Source organism: Pithys albifrons, chromosome 13 (genome assembly GCF_047495875.1).
Source record: "Pithys albifrons albifrons isolate INPA30051 chromosome 13, PitAlb_v1, whole genome shotgun sequence".
Lineage (NCBI taxonomy): Eukaryota > Metazoa > Chordata > Aves > Passeriformes > Thamnophilidae > Pithys > Pithys albifrons.
The window spans coordinates 9,007,869-9,029,450 of NC_092470.1; the positions used below are offsets into that span (position 1 = coordinate 9,007,869).

Genomic DNA, 21,582 nt, shown 5'->3' on the forward strand with positions numbered 1-21,582 from the left:
AGGATTTTAATATTGAAGTATCTAATCCTACAACTTCTTTTTTTTTCCTTGTGATTTGATCTAGAAATTTTATGTTAATTTTCTGTATGGGACTCTTACAATCCAAGATGGGAAATGCACTGTCAGAACAGCCCAGGGCAAATATGTAATTTCAGTTGGAGTCAGCAGTCAGCCATGGATTGCTAACTTCATTTTTATATGTATCAGTCCTTCTTAGAACAAAGCAATATTTTCATGCTTTTACTCTCCTTCTAAAGTCATGTTGGCAGTATCTGTGTTCAGCATTATTTTCACAGATATTTTAACATTCGTTCATCCAGTAGATTGTTCAGTGTAGTAATTCCTAAATCCTGAGTCAGTAGTCTGTGTTTTTGAATTCCTGTAGCATTGTTTGTCTAGCTGGTGAACAAGGAAAGTTTGGAGATGTTCTGTCTTATGGCTTTTCTTCTTAAGTGCTGGTTTTTCCTACCATCCATCACTGAGCCCGAAATGTTTCTGCAGATATGGTTAGGAAATTCACTTCTACATTCAAAATAAGTTAATATATTAATACATAGGCAGAGTATTTGGATATTGTGTAAATAATACTTAATGTAAACCCTACCTGATTCTTTCCTTCCATCTAAGCTTTTCATGGTACAGAGACTGTCCATGTCAGAAATGGATCTTACTTTGAGATGAGTAGGTTTTTAGTTCACTTTTATATTCTTTGTATGATAAAATTATGGGACAAGACTTTGTCAAGAGTATTTGTTTAGAATTACCTTTCTGAAATTGTACTCAGGCAGGTATGAGTTCTAAAGCAAGGCAAAAGTTGTCTGTGTGAAATAGTCTGTATACTGTATATATTTCTTCAAGTATTTTTCTGAAAAACAAAACCAAACCACCTTGTTTCCTAGTATTGAAAACTATGATGAACTTACTTCTGTATATTAGCTTTACTTGCCTGTTAATCTTTGATAGCTTTTTATGATCTGTCTCCAGGAACACTTTTATATATACACTTGAATTAAATCCAATAAAAATTTAAGTTGGGTATTTGTGATGGGGTGAGAGATAATGTTAACTTGAAAACAAAATTTGAGAAACTCTTAGTCTTCATACCAGATCTCTGCATTGAGCAATAGATGTGTTAGGAGTTCTTTCTGAACAATTAAAATTTTTGTGCCCAGTAGATCCATCTGGAGGCCAATCTGCCTGCCAGTGGCCTTCCACACATGGTAAAAAGGGGGTTTATTCAGTCCTTAGTCTATTCACCACACAGCTTGAGCTTGAAGACTCCTTGCCTTAGTTACTTACATTGTGCCCCAGACTCCTCAGGAGTGATGCTACAGTTACTGTTTGAAGTGCTGTGAAGATAGTAATGCTCTACTGGGATACTGAAAAGGAAAAAAGGGAGAAAGATTACAGTGTTGGAATGAAAGAAGTTGCTGCAATTAAATTCATAGATCAACACTGGCAATGCAAACTCGAAAAATACAGCCTTTTCTTTATGGGAGGTGGATTTTTAGGATGTTCTGGGCATTCTCAGTGGTATGACCAGAGATGTTGTAATGAATAATATATTAAAAGTAATGAAAGACAAGGTCAAAGCAGTTTATATAAACTAGTTCATAAAGGAAAATTCATCATGAATTGAGGCATTTGTTTGGGACTGTATTGTCCAAGTGATGAAGCCTCAGATCAATCATAAATTGCCTGTGAAAGCAAACTGGGGCACTACTATTGACTCCAGGCTTTTGCATATAGTTCTTTATATGTGAAGTTTAAAAAGATTAAATGAATAAGAAAAAAAGTTCTGAATGCTCCCCTGGAGGGGACTCTGTCCTATGCTGAAGTGACTTGTAAAGGTGAAGAATGCCCTTGGTATAGTGACACCGTGGCTCTGTATGACAGTACCCCTCTGCACAAGGCCAGCACTGCTTTGGAGCGGGTGGCCTGGCCTGTTTGCACACTTTGAGGGCCCAGGGATACTTCAGTGATAAACTCCTCACATGCTCCCTAAATTGTAAGCTCCAGGAGTTAGGCAGGGTTAGACACAGGAGTGTGATAGCTGGACTGCTGATAGGAGCTAATACTGCAATAGAAAGTGCATATGGTTTTTATGTGGTGATGAAAGTATAGCCAATAATTTGCATACTTTCTTCCTCTCCAGGCTCTTTTAAAACTGTTGTTTGGTGTATGTTTAAGTGCTATTTCAATCATATACCTGCTGTTTGTGTAACTATTTTTAACTAAATGCATCTTTGCACATATCCTGGGTTGCTCATCCTTTCAGTAGAATAAGAAAATAAGACAGCTGTGTATTTGCAGCAAGGTTATGAACTAAAGAAGGAAGGTTCGCTGATGGGATTTACCTCAAGTAACACACCATTCAAAGTTAGTTGAACAATAGATGATTTTTCAGTTACAAATACATAAAAATGATTGAAAGATCATGTTTATATCTAATAAGTTATTCAAGCATTGCTAACAGAATTTGAAGTTTCTCTCATGTATTGTATGACTAGAATTTTTGCTGCAATACTTCAAAAGCAAGTGCTTTAAGAAATATAAGATAGAGAAACCTGAAATGAATGTCCAAACCTTCTCTGGTCTGTACTGTCCAACAGTTTTAGTACTTTTCCACTGAATGATCTGTTTGATCCTGTGCTGTGAGACTGTCATGGGCAAAGGCTATATTAATTTTTCTTCTTGATTGTCTTTTAATGCTCAAAGTAATTAAATTAGGCTTTCTAAAGTCAGAATTGACTTGGTGCTAACTAGACATGTAAGTTACATCCAGTTTTTAGTTTTATGCGTAGGAACCACAGCCAAACCCCACAGTTTCCTTGCAGGTAGAGGTGTTGTGTTCTTGGCCTAGGCTTAAATGTGCTATTTGAAATCTGAAATTTTGGGGGAATTTGCTAACAATATTTTATGCTCATAAACCACTTTGAAGTCCCAACACAAATTCCATTTATCTTTATATTCTGAGCTTTATAGAGTCTGCTAAAGTGTCCATCTGTTCAGCTGAGATTGCTTCCAATAGCGAGTGGTCAGAGAGACTTAGCTGATAAAGGTCAGAGGAGCCCCTTGACCCTGTGGTACTCGCCAAGCAATTGCAGCGTGGGGCTGATACAGTTAGATACAGCTTGCTAACGTGATCTCCACTTTAATTGGTAATGATAGCAAGAATACACAGTCAAGTCGTTGCTGAAAGAAAACAAAAAGTATCCAATATAGTAATTTATTACCAGTCAGTGGGTTTCACGCACTGGGTTGTTTTACCCCTGCAGTGGTCAGAGAAAGCAAAAAGGTACTCTAACACTTAACTGAAAATGGATGCCCTGCTGCTATCAGAGATGCATGGTGGTCAAACGATTGCCTGTGCCATTAGCTTGGTAATGTTTTCTCTATTGTAAACTCAGCTCCCCATGTTCTTCCTGTGCATCAGCTGCAGATTGAAGGCTTTCTCGTTTGTCTTCTATTTGTGCTGCCAATCATCAAGCTGCTGTCCACCAAGCACATTTCAAGGAGGCATTTTTTTTGCTCCTATCGACTACCATCTCTAGCAACCGAGGGCTCAGAGGATTTAGAAATAAATTTAATGCTTTAATTTACACTGTGCTAGTCATTTTTATGTGTTTTTCTGAGACAAGATGAAAGAAATACAAGTTTCCTATTTTGCAAAATTACGCATAAGATAGCACCTGCAAATATGTTCCCAAAACATTATCTGTCCTTATGTATGTGTAATACTACTATTTTCTTTTAAAATGTTGAAGAGAAGAATGTCTGTGAAAGTAAAGACAATTTTTAAGCTATTCTGTAGCTAAAAAACCCAAACACACACAAAAAATGTAAACCCAAACTAAGTAAAAGCAAAACATATCCATTTCTTCCCACCATCAAAGATAAAACATGATGGGGAATAGAACAAAGCTATCATTGGCAATATGATAATCTTTAAGACTCTTAGGTGTGGTGACCACACTTCAACTAGCAGTTCTTTGAGCTCCACGAAGTAGAAATGTAAGAGACAGGGTAGAAGTACCTAAATAACTTTTACAACCAGATGTATGATATGCTTATGTTTTGTGAGCTCAGAGGCAGACCAATGATGGGCTGAGATTCTGAGAAATTCTGAACTCTGCACTTCTATTGACAACAAAGTGTCTGGTCTGATCAAGAGAGAGAAAATTCCTAACCATCAGTAAATTTTGGTTGACAAATTCTACTGTCTTACCCTCTTCTTGCATTTCTATGAATTGGATTCTCCACAATTTAGTTTTTAAAAACCTAAATAATCATATTGTCAATATTATTGATTGGTGCAGAGGTAATGAGGAGTGATTCAAACATGAAAATAGTCTGTAAAGTTTCTATTGTCTTTGTAGTAAAGTCAGATTACAGCAAAGACAGATCATGAAAGTGTTAATTTCATTGAAATAAACCTATTGATATTGTATTATTAAACTTCATTGTGATATTTCAGAAATTATCATATGAAATATTCATATGAATATGAAACTTCCTAAGGACTGTAAGAGGCAGTGATTTTAATGACTCCATATTGAGTTTTGCTTAAAAATTCTTGTTTGGAAGGATGAAGTGTGTGTCCTTTGTTCACAGGATGTCTTCATTGGGCAAACAATAGGATCATGGTATTTTACAGATTAATATGTTTCTTTATAGTAAGTATATCTAATGATGAAATAATGAGTCTTTAAAAGAAGTCTTACTCATCTGCTGAGATTTTAGCATTTACTTGAGTGGGCTGTTGTATTGGATCTCCACTAAAAGCTGATAGTCTAATGACTGTCAAAATAGAAAAGTATAAATCTTAAAAAAAAAACCTCTCAGGCAAATTAGAATTAAAAAACCTCCCCATATTAAAAAAAAATAAATAAACCAAGAAACCAAACAAACAACTCCCAAACAAACAGCCCAGCAGTGAAGCCTCTATTAATGAAACAACCTTCCAATCTCTTGGGCACTACTTTTGTTAAGCTTCACATGTTTGCCTGCCCTGCCCAATCTACCTGAAGTTTCACTTTAAAGTAAGTTCTTAAATTTCTGTCTAATACGTTCTTAAGCCTTTGCAGGTGGCAAGTAGGGAAAAAAGGTGGAGATGGAACTTTGGTAATGTCAATGGATTGAAATACACTCTCACAGGATAAAGCTCAAAGGAACAGAATCAAACCCCTCAAATACTACATAATATAAAAAAACCTCATTAGAATCAATAGGACAGCTCACAATTATATTTTACACAGGAGGATTTGTTCTGCAGTCACTGGGAACATTGGGACCAATGTTCTGCCACTTTGATCCTCTTATGTTTGGGATAAAGTGAGAGTGCAATAGATAAAGAAGGCTGAAAGTTTGGAAGCAAAGTCCCATTTAGTTCTACAGAAATTGTTTTCCATAGATGTTTATGCTTTGTGAACTGAGCAACTTCTTCTCAATGGTATCAAAGTGGTGTCTAAATATATTTTGAGTCTGGTTCTAAAAATCTACCTTGTGATTTTGCCACTTTATTTCCCTTATGTGAAATGAATGTCAAGATCATTCTTGTCAAATCTGGTTTTAGTACAAAACCCACAATAGAACACATCTGGTAAAGAATTCAGGTGCGTGAAGGAAATATATAGATACGAAGAGCTGGAAGGATATGGGAATCCCTGCCAGCTAATGGAAGTGTGTATTTTAAGTGGAATAGCATTCCCAGAACAAGTTGGATCCCAGTGGAAAAAAGCCCTTAGAGATGAAAAGGCAGCTAGGTAAAATAACACTTGAATTGTACTTCCCATGAAATTTTTATGTGATATGTCTGTCTTAAACCTGTTAAAGATAATGGCATGTATTGATGTAGTTGGGGGCCACAGTAAGCTTAGCCCCCTGCTGCCCCCTTCCCATAGACATGGGGAAATTTTTCCTTGGATGTTAAGTTAAGAATTGGTAAAGGAAGAAAGGAGGTAGAAGAATAGGCTTGTAACTTGTGGAGCAGTGATGAATTACATGCCAGAAGAAATCAATTAAAGTGAGTCTTTAAAGTTTGTTGCCACATCCTTGAAGAATGGGAAGATCCGTGATCCAGAGGGGAAAAAACTGGTGAAAGGGCTTAAAGGAATGTCCTGTGTGAAGTTTCTAAGCTCTTTAGACTTGTTTAGTTTGAGAAAAGGAGGTTGAGGTGTGTGATCTCATTGCTCTCTATGGCTTTGAGGAGAGGTGCTGAGATCATCTCCCTGTTACCTGGTAGCAGGACATGTGAAAATGGTTCAGAGCTGTGTCAGAAGGTTTAAACTGGGCATTGCTTTACGAAGAGGCCAGTCAAACACTGGAACAGGCTTCCAAGAAGGATGTTCAATGCTTCAAAAGCATATTTAACAGGCATTTGGACACTGTACTTAACAACAGGATCCCTGAGTTGGTCAGGCAGTTTGACTAGATGATCACTGTAGGTCTCTTCCAACAGGAATAGCCCAGCCTGTTCTAGCCCTTGTCTGATCCTGGCTCAAACATCTTCAGTGGCAAACTAGAGAGTTGCCAGGAGATACATGCCATGCATGGATATAGCTTGGCATTTCAAAGGCTCCCTGAATTCTGCTCTTTCCTGGAGATAGAAAGCTTGTTCTGCTGTGGGTCAGTGAAGCACAAGAGGTTCATGACTCTGAGGATATTTTAGACTGTAGCCAGCTCTTGCTTCTTTAAAACTTACAGTAAGTTCTCCACATCAAAAATAAAGTTTAAAATTAGAAATGGTTAAGCTACAAAAGGGTACAATATATAATATGAATATCTGTTAATCTGCTTTTCAATATCCACCATCAAATACTATTCCCAGCTCTCTAGTTTGTATTTAGTTTTATGGGTTTCCTTCTACTTTCTCTCATCTTCTGTTACAGAAAATAACTTGTCCATGTTTCCTAAATAGCATTTTATGTGTAAAGCTTTAGATGTCCACCTTCTTCCATTGGAATGAAATGCCTATGCCAGGGAGCTAAGATAACTTGGAAGATGCTTTTAGGATCAATGTCAATAAGCTTTCATATTGCCAATAAACTTCACATGCAGTAGCATCACCAGATGTCTGAACAGATTGACATTGTCACAGTATTTCCTTTTGTTAACATGGTGATTTTACTAAAGGTTTTCAAATGGTAATCAACCAAATACAAGAGTATAGAAAAAAAATGATAGGCCAAATAATAATAGCTTTTATGAATGTCAAAGGTAGCCTGTGAATTCCAGTGTTTGCATTCCATGGGGTTCTCCCTATGTATTAGGAAACAGCATAATTAAAGATTAAAATAATCCTAGTGCTTAACTACAGTGTATTTTTTTTTAAAAAGGAAAGGGATAAAAGAAAACCTGAACAAGCAGTTATAATCTCTTACTTATGACTCCCTATGGAGATCTTTAAATGAGATTATGTATTTAGAGTGCATCCTCATCTGATAGGAGCAAATAACAAAAAGCCAAATTATATTATTACCCAAAACTAAATAGTCAAATAACTACAGGTTATGGAGTTGATTCTTTCCTTGTGTTATTTGTACTACTATATTAACAATTATAGAAGAGCTAAACCTATAAAATCATAATTTCTAATGTAAAAGGAGTGGTTTGTGAGAAAGATGTGATCAACACTGCATTCCAGTTACAGCTGGTTGCTCCCTGTTCACTAACACTTGGTAGTTTCTTTTAGAATTTGGCTATTTTTTACAGAATGATCTTTGCGTTAGTGGAATATTTCTAGGAATTATCTAGGAAATTCAAACTTACATAGTAATCTATATGACTTATGATACAGAAGGTGGCATGATTGTTTGCAAAAGTATTACTGAGCTGAAAAGTTGCTCCTTGGTGCTGTTTCTGTACGTGTTTGCTTGTGAAGGTGGAGCAGACTGAGCACAGTCGTAACTTTACCATTGGATGATCTGTCCAGTACCTTCATGGAATGCCTCTTGGTAGTGCAGCATGATGATTCCTGGGAAAGCTCCTTACTGTTGCTGATAAAGTATGTGTGACTTACTCGGAATGAAGTAACTTTTAAATAGCTTTTCATGTTTTCAAATGGCAAAAGGCTCAGTCATTATCCCATACAGGTATCAAATTGCAACAAGGCATGCAGACATTTGGGGTTTGCAAGAATTTTGCAACAGAGTAGGATTTGCTTCTCTAGCTTTATTTTGATAAAACAAAAGCTGTATGCTTTAAAACTTCCCACAAAGCCTTTTAGCTTGGAATGAGACTTAGCAAAAGAAATATCAGCAAATGTAGAAAAATGCAATCTATGGCATGGCTGTGTGGTTGAAGGTGTTAAGAGGCCCATGTTGTAGTCTTTGTGTGTATAAAGGTGTATCTTCAGCTATTTAGAAGCAAATCTTTTCTCCTTAATAATAAGTGAATAAATATAATTAAGTTGAACTTAATGGAGTTAATAGATTTCATCTCTTCCATAGGGAAGTCTGTGTTGATATCTTGAAAATTACAAAATGCTGTGATTTGTGTTTGGACATTTAATATTTTTTTTTCAGTTAACTGATACCAGCTGCATCCAACAGCCCTTTACTATTTTACCAGTTAAGACAAAATGGAACAGTGCAAGCTTTCATATTCTTTTATTTGATCTGGAAAAACTTGAGGAACTTCTGCTGTCATCTCAACTCCATGGAGTAAAGTCATCGAAATCATTCCACAACCAATACTCTCTAGAAAGAGCTAAAAGTACTGCTGAGAAAAGGGCACTGACATTAAAAAGAATCAAAACTGCTGGCTCCATGCCTTCAGTGGATGGGCAGGTAGATGCTACTTCTTCAAACCAGATCTGTAGGGGTAATGATGCACCCAGGCCGGTGGAAGAAAGTGGTGCCATGAAAAGACAGAAGAAAAAGAAGAGTTCAAGAAAGAAGAAAATGCAGACCTCGGGAAGCATCGATGTGAACATTGCCAGTGACACAGCGAAACTGCTTCTGTCGTGTCTCCTACCATGGGGTGTAGATAAAGAAATAGATAATCTCTGTGTTAGACACTTGGACATCCTCAGGCTTCAGTGTCAGGTTTCCTTTGGACTTGTGTCGGATGAAAGCCACTTATCACTAACGTTGCCAGGATGGAACTGTACTGATTGTGGTGTGCTAGGAGAACACCAAAACAAACATATTTTCAACTTATTTTCAAGAAGAGTGCTTGCTTTATCAAACAAATACCTTGCTGCAACTGAAGGAGAAACTGGAAATGAAGGACGTGAGAATGTTTATGGACCAAGGGATTTGGAAACAGTGTTCTTATTTAGGAGAATAGCTTTCATCAACAGGATAATTAACGTACCTTCAGCAGTTACAGATGAAAGTGAAAGGTAAGAACCTTTTCCTTATGTGTCTTCCTCCATAGTGGTTACAAAAACTAAAAATCCTGAGACAAACTTTTCTTAAATATACACTTCCCCAGTGGAGTTTATATTCTTCTCTAGAGCTTTTAAACAGGATGTTCTTTGAACAATAAGAGATCAGGATAAAATTAGGTATCTTTACATTTTTCTGATCAGCAGATGGGAACTGATGCAAGAGTTGTTTTCACCATAAGAAGAACTTGAATTATCCAGCTTCACACGCTGCTTTTCCAGACAGCACTCTTCATTACAGTTTAAACTAAGAAGAATAATGAAATAAAACAAGTAGAATCTTTAGGCAAGTTCTGAGATGTGCATTAAGCACATTTGTGGTGTTTAAACTTCCAGTCCCTATAAGCATTATACCATGAAACCCTTGACTTCACAGATAAATAAAACATAAGGGACAAGAACAGTCTGTCCCAGTTATACTATCTGAAGCACAATGCCCCCAGTAATAATAGCAGCTACTGGGAAATGAATGCCTCGTCGGCCCTTATGTTGTGAGAACCATCCCAAAGAGCATTTATGTTGCTCAAAACAAATTTATTGACTAAATGCTTTTTCAACATTAAAGGAAAAATAACATGCTTAACATTATTTGACCAAGCCAAATAGAGCATGCTAATCAGGCAACAGATATTGTCCACAGATTTGTTGTGTTCGGCCAACATAGGTTGGTCTGTATTTAGTATTTTAGGGACAATTAACTCCAGTGTCGGTGATTCTCTTGCCCTGAGGCAGGAAGGAGGGACAGAAAATATTGATCTAGATGCTGCAAATATCTGTGTCTTCCATTAAGCTCTAGGCATTGAGCACCTCTCAAGACATGTGCACCATCCCACAGGACAAAAGCAAGTTTCTCAGTTACTTTGTTGCTGAGCACATTGCCTGTTGGTCCATATTCAACACAAGGTCTTGTATGAAAGCTTGTTTCAGGATTCCAGCTTGAACCTGAATTCCTTTCCATGCAAAAAAGTACTTTGTGCTTCTATTGTGTATTCCAGTACTCTTTTGGAAAGTCATTGTTTAATTGAAGTTAATCACCATACTAGAATCAAACATTTTTCCCAGACATGCATATGCTGCCTTTGGAATAGATCTCCTGTAAAATTACAAATATTAAAGTTGTTACAAGAAACAACTGCACGGGGTATTTTTTTTTTTTTGTCAAAACAGTACTATATAATTTTAAGTTTTCTTCTGGATGTGTAAAGCCACAAACCCTGGCATCTCTTGTAGAAATAGGTGGATTTTTGTACAAAAAAAAAAGCCATAAACTTTTGTTACAAAAATATAATTAATTTTATGCAAAAAGTTGGAAATGTTTTACTTGGAATTTTTACATGATATATTTTGGTTTGAGTTGCCTCTTTTTCCAGAGATGAATATTATGCCTGTTATAGCTGTCTCATAGCTAAGTTTTAGTTTGGTTTCATTTGTCATGCTCTAACATGGGCTGTTGCCTCCCAATGGCCTCATCTAAATAAAAGCACTTGAGTTGTATCCATTCAATTTTTCTATTGGAATTTTGGTCTGTTCATGAATTTTGGTGGGGTTTTTTGTTGTCTTCCCTCCCCACTCCCCCAGTCTCCATATTTTCCTTTGGAGTTCCTAAGCAACAAGTGCTGTGGGTGCATATAGAGGCAACACACAATTCTTTTTCTGGTTATATTTGCAAACACTTGCCTACTGCTGATGTTGTACCTCCTATATTCATCTCTTCCATATTCAGAAATGAGACAAGCAGCCATAATTTTTCTGTGTTATTGGAGGACTAAATGTTTTTTCTGAGGGAACTTGATCAGAACTAGACTGTATTTGCTGTCTTTCCATCAGTGCAGACCTCAGAGGTTTCAGCCACCTGTGCATTTTCCTCATTGCTGCTGCTGACAGGAAATTTTTTTCTCATTATGGCTCTGTCCCATAATAGCACTGAGTTTATCTTTTCCTCTACCTTCAAGAACTGTTTTAAAACTTTAGATATGTCAGTCATACTTTACTTTCTTCCCCTCCCCCACAATATAAGAGCAGTTGAGACAGGAAACAGTATAAAATCCTTTACCTAATCTCTGTAAAACTGTTAATAACATCCCACCGTACTCAAGAACCATCATTTTCACATAGAATCAAAGTTCTTTGGATGGAACCAATGAGGTGCTGTTACTATGTCAGTGTTAGTGGGAGAAATACATTAGAGCTGTGGGAGAAGTGGATTAGAACCTTGGGAAAGAATTCCATGCTTCAGACACTTCTTTAAAAAAACCCCATAAAATGCTTCCTATATGTGTCTCTAACTTAAAGCTCTCAAGCTCCAAACTTGGAATTGTTTGGTATTGTAAGAAGGCCTTTTGAAATATTATGACTTATTGTTGATTGCAGTGAGTTTGAAAGGTGTAATACATTATTTTAAAATTACATACAAATGTGTTTTTTTCAGGATTGCTATAGCAATGTATTTAAAAGAAGTAGTTTAAAACAGTGCAGGGATTTGGAGAGGTTTTTCACTTCCTTTCTCTTCCATCCATAGCCTCTGTTTTCAAGGATTATGTTGCTGAGTTAGCGAAGAAGTGCTAAAGATCAGTAGATACACACATTAATCTCCTAAACTGTAGCCATCTACTGAAATTCCAAGTATAATAATGATATTCTTAATTCTTTACCACTGTAGGGGAAAAAAAGAAAACATTAAAAACACTTCTAGTTTCCTTGAAGTTTCTAGCCACATTTTAGAAATCACAGAACAACACAAATACTTTGTGGAAATATTTTAAATAATTTTTTCCCCATCTGAATTTGTTTCTTTGTTTCTTTTTTTTGCAACATAAAACTTTATATGTGGCTCAAAACCTATTAAGGTCCTGCACATGGATGGTGCTTTTCACTTTTTGTGTACTTCTGAATGTTTCAATGCCGAGTTGTGGGCAAAAGAATGCAAGTGACTCTGAGAAGAAACTAAATTGTGGTTGGGAATAGTTGATAGCAGAGTAACTACCTTAAAAAAAACCCAAACCCTACCTTCAGATGTAAGATTTTTTACATTTTTGTTCAGGTTTTGCCTAATAGTTTCACATTCTTTTAGTGCACAGAAATCAGAATCTGGACATGACAAATGGCGAAATGTAGAAGCAGCAACACCTGCATTCCCCAGTTTTCATGGAGACTTCCCAAGCAGTAAGTATGTTGATATAGATATGTTTATACAGTTGGTTAGGGAACAGCACACGCAGACTATGAGTACCCTGTTCACTTTTTCTTTTTTAATCTATGTACTTCTCTGTATTGCCAGTTCATACACTACATGTATGTTTTTCAGGTAAGAGCAGAAATCATTGCCCAGACTTTGGGAGCATCTCATTGCTGAAACTGATGCGTTGCTGGAGTGAGGAATCTGTAAAGGTAGGAAATAGTCCGTGTCAGCTGTTGCAATGGGATCCTTACATAACATTGGTGTAACTTAGTGTTTGGAATGAGTAATGGGACCTAATAGTGGTGAAATTGCTACATAAATCGTGCCATTCAGATCTATGGAAAGCAGATTATTATTACAGTATTTGCCTTAAAGTACATGTTTACATGTGGCAAAGTAACTGTCCTACTGATCTTTAATTTTAGGTGATCTTGTTCATAGCATGTATTTAAGAAATGAGTGATCTGTTCTCTAGTAACCACTTGTAACTTAGATCACAAATGCCACTTTATGCTCCAGGAAAATATGAGGTCGTAACAAGGGTAGTGTCATATACCACTTTATTATAGAAGAAACAGAAAATGCATTTATAAAGGGGAAATAATTAATCCCAAGTCCTTACTTATTACAGTGCTCTTTAAGAATGACATTGAAGTTACGGATCCCCAGGACAGATGATACAAATTGTTACAGAAAAATCTGAAATCTTGAGAAATAACTTTCTTGAAAGTTGACAGATAATGGTAAAACAGTCTGAACAGTGAAATCTAGAGACTATTTTTCATTTTGGAAATATGCTTTTAAATAAAATTCTGTAGTTTATTTGAGGGAGTTCATGTACAGGAATACAAAACTCAGGATATTCTGCACTGACCACAGTGGATTTTATTCCAGAAAAGGGAAATACCTGTTACATACTTTTGTTACCTTTGAAATTGAATGCAACTCTGCACTGCATTTCAAGTGCAAAGAATGTTTTCCAGAGCTGAAGTATGCAGGGCTGTTGCAGTGATACTCCTGTGTTCTGCTCGACAGAAGTGGTTTCTGAAAATATTCACTTTCCATTGATTTCAGCATTTCATCCTGAGCTTATCAGTTGTTTATTATATCCCTACTGTCTGCTGGTCTTCATATTATTTCTACATTATTTTTCTCTCCCCTTTCTCTTCCAATAAGATTTTTTTTCCCTTTTTTTGAAACCTTTTCATAAGAAAATTGAATACAGGACCTCAGTTTCAATAGCTGCAGTTGTCATGTGAGATGCATATAATCTCTTGCTGACCTGGTCAGCCCCTGAAACTCTTTAGAGAGGAGTCATATATTCATGAAAGCTGTCTTTGCAGCATAGCTGATTATGTGACATGTAGGGATTTATATTTTCCAGAGTATTTAGCAATGTATACAATGATAATAGTCTTACCCTAACACAGGAGGTTAGTGTGCAGAAAGATAAGGTGTGGAATAAGCTGCCTCACATTTTTTTTCACCTGAGAAATTTCAAATTTAAGACACTGAAATCAGCAGGTACTGCAGGTACCATGCTATCAGTGCTTCCCAAATTTTAACATCACTCTGGCATAGCTTTGTAGCTGCAAAAAGTTCTCTTAGGCCTCCTTGTAGTGCATATTTTGGACTGTTTGCAGCCACACTGCCTTAACCCTTTTAACATTCAAGACTTGTGATGTTGACAGTAGCTGTGCATATTCAGTGACTAATGGTTTATACAAAATTAAAGTTTTTGTTGACAATAGGACAGTTTTGTTAACTCTACTTATACAAACACAGATGTATGGCCAATTTATTAGTCCTGAGCAGCCTGATGAAGCGCTCATGTACACTTGCCAAAAACATCACTAGTTACCTGTTTTAAACAACTTTTTTATTGTGATCTTGAGTGAAGGATACTGACTCCCAGACATGGCCCAAAGGAGTTACCATTTATTGATTCCTCATCTCCTTACGGTGCTGTAACACATTCTGTGCAAACAAGGAAACTGCAAAAACCTGCTGCAGATGTTTGATCAGGGATCCACTGACTTGTCAAAACCGAAGGGTTGAGGGAGGTCTTTGTCTGAAATTTTAAAGTGTGTATATTTAAAAAATATTTTCCTAGTCATTTCTTTTACCAATATGATTTTAAAGAAAAGGTTCTCTTCATATGTGTTGCTGTTCTTTCAGGTAAAATACAGCTACTTCTTGTCACACTCTCCTTCCACAGTGCTTAGGTGTGCTCATCTTTTCAGATAGACATATTTAAAAAAGCTTACCTTGAAGAATTTAATATGGGGAAACAGTGGTTGCATTTCTGCCCTTAGTTGTCTGTACTCTGTATTTAAAATAGCCTGTTCCTTAGATATATCTGTGATAAGGATGTGGTTATATTTTAATTTTTTAAAAAAAACTAAAAATACTGTACTGTTGAGACTTTTTGACTAAAAGGGTGACATGAGTCTGAGAGATATTACAAAGGACTTTAGTTCCAAAGGATAAACCACTTCATGTTAAGGCCATTGCAGAGGGTGATACTGATAAGCTAAAACTGATGCCCAAGTTTAGAGTACTATGTCTGACAACCTCTGAATACATTTGATTTTACAGTCTTTGACTCTACCGGAAGCCAATATGCTTCAGTATAAGTATCTAAACGATTGTCCTGACAATTACTGTGTAGAATTAGAGGAAGGAAGCCTGGATAATTCAAGTTGATGTTTTGATCTGTATTTTTTGCTCCCTGAGGTGACTGTTTATGGAGGCATCTGGGAGGCAGTTTCTGCAAGGCTGGGCCCTGCAGAGGTTATGGCCTGAGCGATAACCAGGAGTGATGTCTATTGACTTCTCTCCTTAAACCCACTCATTATGAAGAGAATAGTAATCCTTGGAAGTAATTGATAAAGTGTAGAAAGAAAAGCCAGTATAACTTAGTATAGCTGTAACAGTACAGACTGTCTCAACTTCTGTTCACTTGTCTTTTTGAATTATTCTCTAGTATTGCTGCTGCAGAGTCAAACAATACATTTCACTCCTTAATATCAGTACTTATAGTTGGACATATGCTGTTTATACTTCCTCAGTCAAAGAAGCAACATAATTTCTGTCATGTTTTACAATCCCAACTGAAAAGTAGACAGTATTTACAACAGCATTTACAATTATGGGGCAAAAACAAAAGCGTGTATTAGTAGCCAATAAGACAACTAGTGTATATCCAGAAGGACACTAAAGATAAAGTGGAAGTGATCACAGAAACCAAAAGGTTGTCAATTTTTTGTTTTGTGTTAGAAACAAGAAAAGTTTCTGGAGATTGTTAAACTTGGTGAGAATGACAGATGAGGTATATGAATTCATGGGGAAGATGCAGTGAGAGGACAAAACTAAACATGTGGAGCCACAATGAGCTCTGTGGAAATGCAGATTCAGCAGACAGGGATAAGGAGCATGCAGAGACACATACCGGTTGTTCTACAATAATATCATGTTGTGCCATTTGTTAGGTTTTTATTTTGTTTTAAGGTGTTAGAGGAAATTGTTACAAAGGCTGCCTGACTGGCTTACACAGCAATGATACAGGTAATGAGTGTGTGATCCAGATTAGTGACAGGTTCTTAGAAAATTCCTTTTGTGTACCTCTGTAAGAAATTTTTTTGTGTCAAAAATTTCCCCAGGACAATGAAAACATGTATGTGTTTCCTACTCTTTCTTAATTATTGTAGATATATTGTAAGAGTTTGTTGTCAAGACAGGATCTGTAATCCCCAAAGCTCAGGGTTGTATAGATGTCAGGAATTGGAAACTGCCTTTGGTTTCCCCTGCAAAATGATGTTCTATTATAACAAGATGAAGGTTTGTGCTATGTTGAACTGCAAAGGGCTGGGTTCACTTGCAGTGAACTCTTACACTGTGAACCTGACTATGGTATAGTTGTCTGCAATAAAGGATTTTGTCACAAAGGACACGCACAGTCTTTGTTCCAGTTAATGATTTGAATTTACAAGGGCAGCTAGAGATATGGTTGAGGAAATGTACTTCATTAGTGAGATGAAGCCATCTCTTCCAGGCAGTTTGAGGGATCCCACATATCAGCTTCAATTCATATTAATCTTAAATGTTTGTAATAGGTTTTTTATAATATAGGTATCATATAAGCTTAAATTTTCATTCTCAATTTAAATTCATATTTAAGCTGAGGTGGAGTACACTGTCCTGGAAATTTTAGATTCACTCTGTTTTTCAGGAAATTTCTTGGACTTGAGAACTAATACCTTCCCAAGGGGGAAAGATCGTATTCCTTTTCTGAAGAAAATACCAAATGAAGAGAAGATATGCATGCTGCTGTTCTGCATCATGCTGAAATTTAAACTAAGAATTGCAAAAGTTTGAGTCAATTGTCAGTGATATTCATGTGCTTTATAAGCATCTTACATGGTTAATGTTCTTAGTTCTCCTGGAACTTCTTGGTGAGAGAGAAGGAAAGTAATAACTGTCATACCATCTCCACACTGCATTGTTCTAACACCCATTTGTGGTGCAAGCGCCATTTGCAGACTGTTTAGAACTCCAGTAGATATTCCGTTTGCTCAAGAGGAGTTTGAGGAATGGTATTTCTCTTTGTGTTACACAAAAAAATATGATGGTATTACGTTTGAGCTGGAGGAATAGAGCATCACCACTGATAAGTAAAAATTCTATCATTTTATGAGATGAGATGCCAGAAATTCAAAAAAATCCCTAAGTTACTTTTCAGTCTGTCACACAATTTTGCACAATTCAGAAGAAATGAAGGTATCCCTTATTAGCAGTCGTCACCGTGGTCTTTACACACATATATTGTCAGGACCCCTTGAAATCAAGGATGCAGTAAGTGACTGATTCCAGATTTGGCATTAAAGAAAATTAATATTTATTGGGAAGGAGCCCTTATTGACAACTTAGACCATTCTATTGCTATCTAGTTAACTTTTTCCCCTCCATATTTATGTGAGGCAATTGATATCACTGTCCGAAAGATTTATTAATGTTTCGACTTCTAATGACATTCACTGGGACAGTCTTAAGATTTTGTGCTAGTTGGTTAAAATTGTCAAATACTTAGATAAAGAATCGAAGTACTGCTATCATTCAATAATAATTTGCATTTCTGACAGATCCCTGAGGCAATGCAAGCAGTGTTGCTGGCAGAAGTTCAAAGGACTATTAATCCCCTGCGAAGGGCGACACTTTGCAGCGAGTCATTGGCCATGGTAGAGAATGGAAATGGTAAGTTGTGGACACTACCAAACATTGGGAAGTAGGATATGCAATACATTAAAAATCATAGTGGTTTGGCTGGAAAGGACCTGAAAAATCATCCAGCTTCAACCTCCTGCCATAGGCAGGGACACCTTCCACTTGACCAGGCCCCATCCAACCTGGCCTTGGACACTTCAGGGATGGGGCAGCCACAGCATCTCTGGGCAGCCTGTGTCAGGGCCTGCCCACCCTCACAATAAAGAATTTCTTCCTCATATCTAAAATAAATCCACCCTTTGTCAGTTTATAGACATTACCTCTTTTTCTATCACTACATGACCTTGTAAAATGTTCCTCTCAAAAACTTTCTTTGCCTTTTAGGTGGAAAATTTGTTGGTATATTATTTTAAAAGAGCTTCCTCTAGTAATCAGAACAAGTTAGGAGTATGAGTTTGTCATACATTATTGCTGTGTGAGACAAGCCCAATGGCCTTAGAACCTTATCAGGCTATATGACTTTTCTCATATGGTTGTCAAGGAGTTAAAGGACTTTCACATTCTCTCATCATCTCTGAATACTAAAGAGGAAAAGGTAAAGTTTATTTGATTGTATGATAGTTCTGGTGCTGTAAATACATTTGCAAATAAAGGAAGCAGTTTGCTTGGAAAAGAATCAATAAATCGTACTGGAAAGAAATGTTACAAATTTATCTTTCCAGTGACATCAGACCTTACAAAGCACTAAGAATTAATTGCTTAAATTTTATAACTTCATAATGTAATACAGAATATTTTATTTTTCTTTCAGAAATAACCTCCCTACAAGGAGATATCAAATGCATTTTACAATTAGATCATTTCATTTTACAAGAAGCTTATTCTTTGCAACTTTACAATAGTGTTAATGTTTATGGTTAAAAAGATTGAACCTGAATTTATGTTATGAAGTTATACTCTTTTTTCTTTTTTTAGCCCATTAGCTGAGTCTTAAAATTAAGTGACCTAAATTTTAGATCCAATCTTATTAGTGAGCCTTCACTTGGGAAACTAATTTATTATCTCATTGAGTGTGTGTGTCTGTCATGAAAATTTGTTACCAATATCCATGTTCCAGCATACTGAAAATGATCAGTGGTACTTCCTTCAGGCCACAATACAAAGTGGTGTCTCTGTTGTTTGGACTGCTGGAATACAAAACACTTTGAATAATTGTCTGAGTTTATAATTTGCTTACACTGAAGATGGCTTTGAATCATTTTGTTCATATGGTTTGGGACAAGAGGCACTGTAAATATAAAATCCCCAGCTGTCAAGTTCACGGATTTAATTTCCAATTTCCTGATCTTTCAGCATGTATTTCAATGGAGTGTTTTGACATCGATTTGCAGCTAAAATGAAACTAAATGAAAGTTACAAATGCAGATATCTGCAAACTCCAGATGTGTTTAGGCCTTCGGGTTTGTTTCAAAATCTTCTATATTAGATGAAAAAGCATTTCTTTTATGTATAAAGTGCTGGAATTCTCTCTGATTCCAGTAGCCAATTGTTTAATTCTAATTGAGTAGTAAGGCTTAAACATGCTATGAATTCAGGGAAGTTACTTCTACTCTCTGAAAGGGGGAATTTGCTTGTTTGCATTTCTAATAACAGATTTCTGCTTTCATTCTTAACCTAATTATTTGATGGTTATTCTAAAAACAACCAAAAATTGCTTGACTAGAATGAGCAGAGTTTGCAGAAGCATTCCTACTGGCTAGGAATTTTTTTCATACTTCATAATCTGAATTGCATAAATATGTCCTGTAAAGCAGAGTGGATTTTTTTGAAATGTTGTTCAGCATTTTAATGTAGTCTGAAAGAGGCAGAAAACATACAGGATATTGGAAAAGAGGTGAGTATTTGATATTACATTAGCTTGCTCTTTGTTCTCATTTCCACTTATGTTTAGCTTGTTGCATTATTTATCCAGGTATGTAAATAGCAGAAATGCAGAAATAGTCTTGGTTTGGCTTATACAGTTTTGTAATATGCATTGCAAAACTTGATAAGTACATAAAGAATTGAACAAATTTTTTTATGCTTTCTGATATATGTAAAACTATTTGTGGCATACAATCATATGTAGAAATTATAATAATGTGTTATTAAAAACTCATGCAGGAGTAAGTAAGTCCACAACCAGTATTATTGCTGAGACCAGTAATTATGTCTGGGTTTAGTCATTCATCTGATAGGTTTGTCATCTTTATTATATTAAATACTCTGTATTTATGGGTTGTACAGTAGCTGTCATGTGCAGTTTCAAGGTAAAGGTTAAATATTGTTTCAGGTTTTTAAGTCATAATTCAGGACCAGGTTCATGCCCTCTGACCCAAAGTAAAAGTATCTGATTCCTGGCTGCTGTCCTCATTGCATTGTATTGCATTTTCCTTTAATTGGAAGGAAGAGATTTAATCTGGAGATGTTTAACCTTATTTAACTCCACAATTTCTGCTGAATCAATAGAAGTCTTTCTTAAAAAGACAAACTTTCAGTGTTTGACATTCAGTTTTTGTCTTTAAAGTTTAGAGTATGTTATAGAGTTGTTTTTTTCAGAAAGCTCCTCACTCCTTTGAAGCTCCTGCATCCTTCATTGATAAGGGTGATAATTTGTAGATAACAGATTCACTTGATGAATAATTTAAAATGCCATATTTTTCAGTGGTTCCTTACAGACAGAATTGTTTATTTTAATTAAAAACCAAACCAAAACAAAAAAGCCCCATCAACAAACTGACAAGGTGCCAAAATCAAAATATATTTTTCCAGAAACAAAGATAAGGAATTAAAAAAACCCAACTATTCATGCAAAGCATGCCAGAGAAAGGGCTACCTGTATTCTGTCCTAGTACATTCTCCCACTGTTGCTAAAGGGAAATATAAATGCAAACAGCTGCAATTTCTTTATGTTAATGTCAGAGATAATAATTTTGGACCTGTTCCAAACATACTGATAGCAACCTTACCATTGATTTCTGCAAGATTTGCTTCAAAGAAGCTGAGGTTCCCCTAATTTTTCTGACATTCATAATAATTCTGAAAAAGTATATTGGACTTAATCCCTTCTTGCCTTTTTCTACACACTGATAATCTCAGGTTAATAGAACCATTTAACAGCTTGTCAGTGTGGTCTTGTTTTCCACTGTCATGTGCATCACAAGCAGTTATTTTTCAGTTCTTGAGAACTTGTTTATCCTCTTTTATTTGTGTAAAACTGAGGAGTGATGTTTCCTGGCATTCTTTTTTTATTTGTATTATTTGATCTTATGCCATACATAACCAGTCCATACCCAGCCATGTGCAGCACTTCTTTGATCAGACACAGTGTGATGGTAATGCCACAGTTCTTCTTCACTGGCCTGGTCATTGGACACAAAGAAATTGGATAAATCCCTCCTGTAGCTGATATGAGCCTGTATCTTGAGGCATTCTGCAGTGAGCCATCTGCAGAAATTGTTTCTTTTTCCATGGAAATCTCAAAATGTTTGCAAGGGTAAGAGCTAGAAATGAGATGCTCTCCACTCCAGGGGCAGTTTGCATGTAGGACAGTGATCTCTCTGTACCCACTGCATTGAAGCAGTTTCCCATGTGCCGTCCCTTGATGCCTCCTCCTTCTAATCATAGGGAGCCAAAAATATCTTATCTGAAACATCATTATAGCTTATGAGTTCTGCTGGAATTGTGTGCCTCAATTTTTTGTAAAATGTGAAGGATGGAATTTACTTTTTGAGCAAATTGTGGGGATAAA

General features: G+C 36.3%; 1 protein-coding gene across 3 annotated transcripts in view; it reads left to right on the forward strand.

Moving 5' to 3' along the window:
- Positions 1 to 21,582, forward strand: part of WDR72 (WD repeat domain 72) — a 96,227-nt gene that overhangs the window by 40,261 nt on the left and 34,384 nt on the right. For all 3 annotated transcript variants that reach the window (XM_071568733.1, XM_071568735.1, XM_071568734.1), the window contains 4 exons: positions 8,526 to 9,346; positions 12,462 to 12,553; positions 12,696 to 12,778; positions 17,711 to 17,822. In XM_071568733.1, coding sequence (XP_071424834.1) covers positions 8,526 to 9,346; positions 12,462 to 12,553; positions 12,696 to 12,778; positions 17,711 to 17,822 — 1,108 coding nt within the window. The remainder of the gene's footprint in view (positions 1 to 8,525; positions 9,347 to 12,461; positions 12,554 to 12,695; positions 12,779 to 17,710; positions 17,823 to 21,582) is intronic.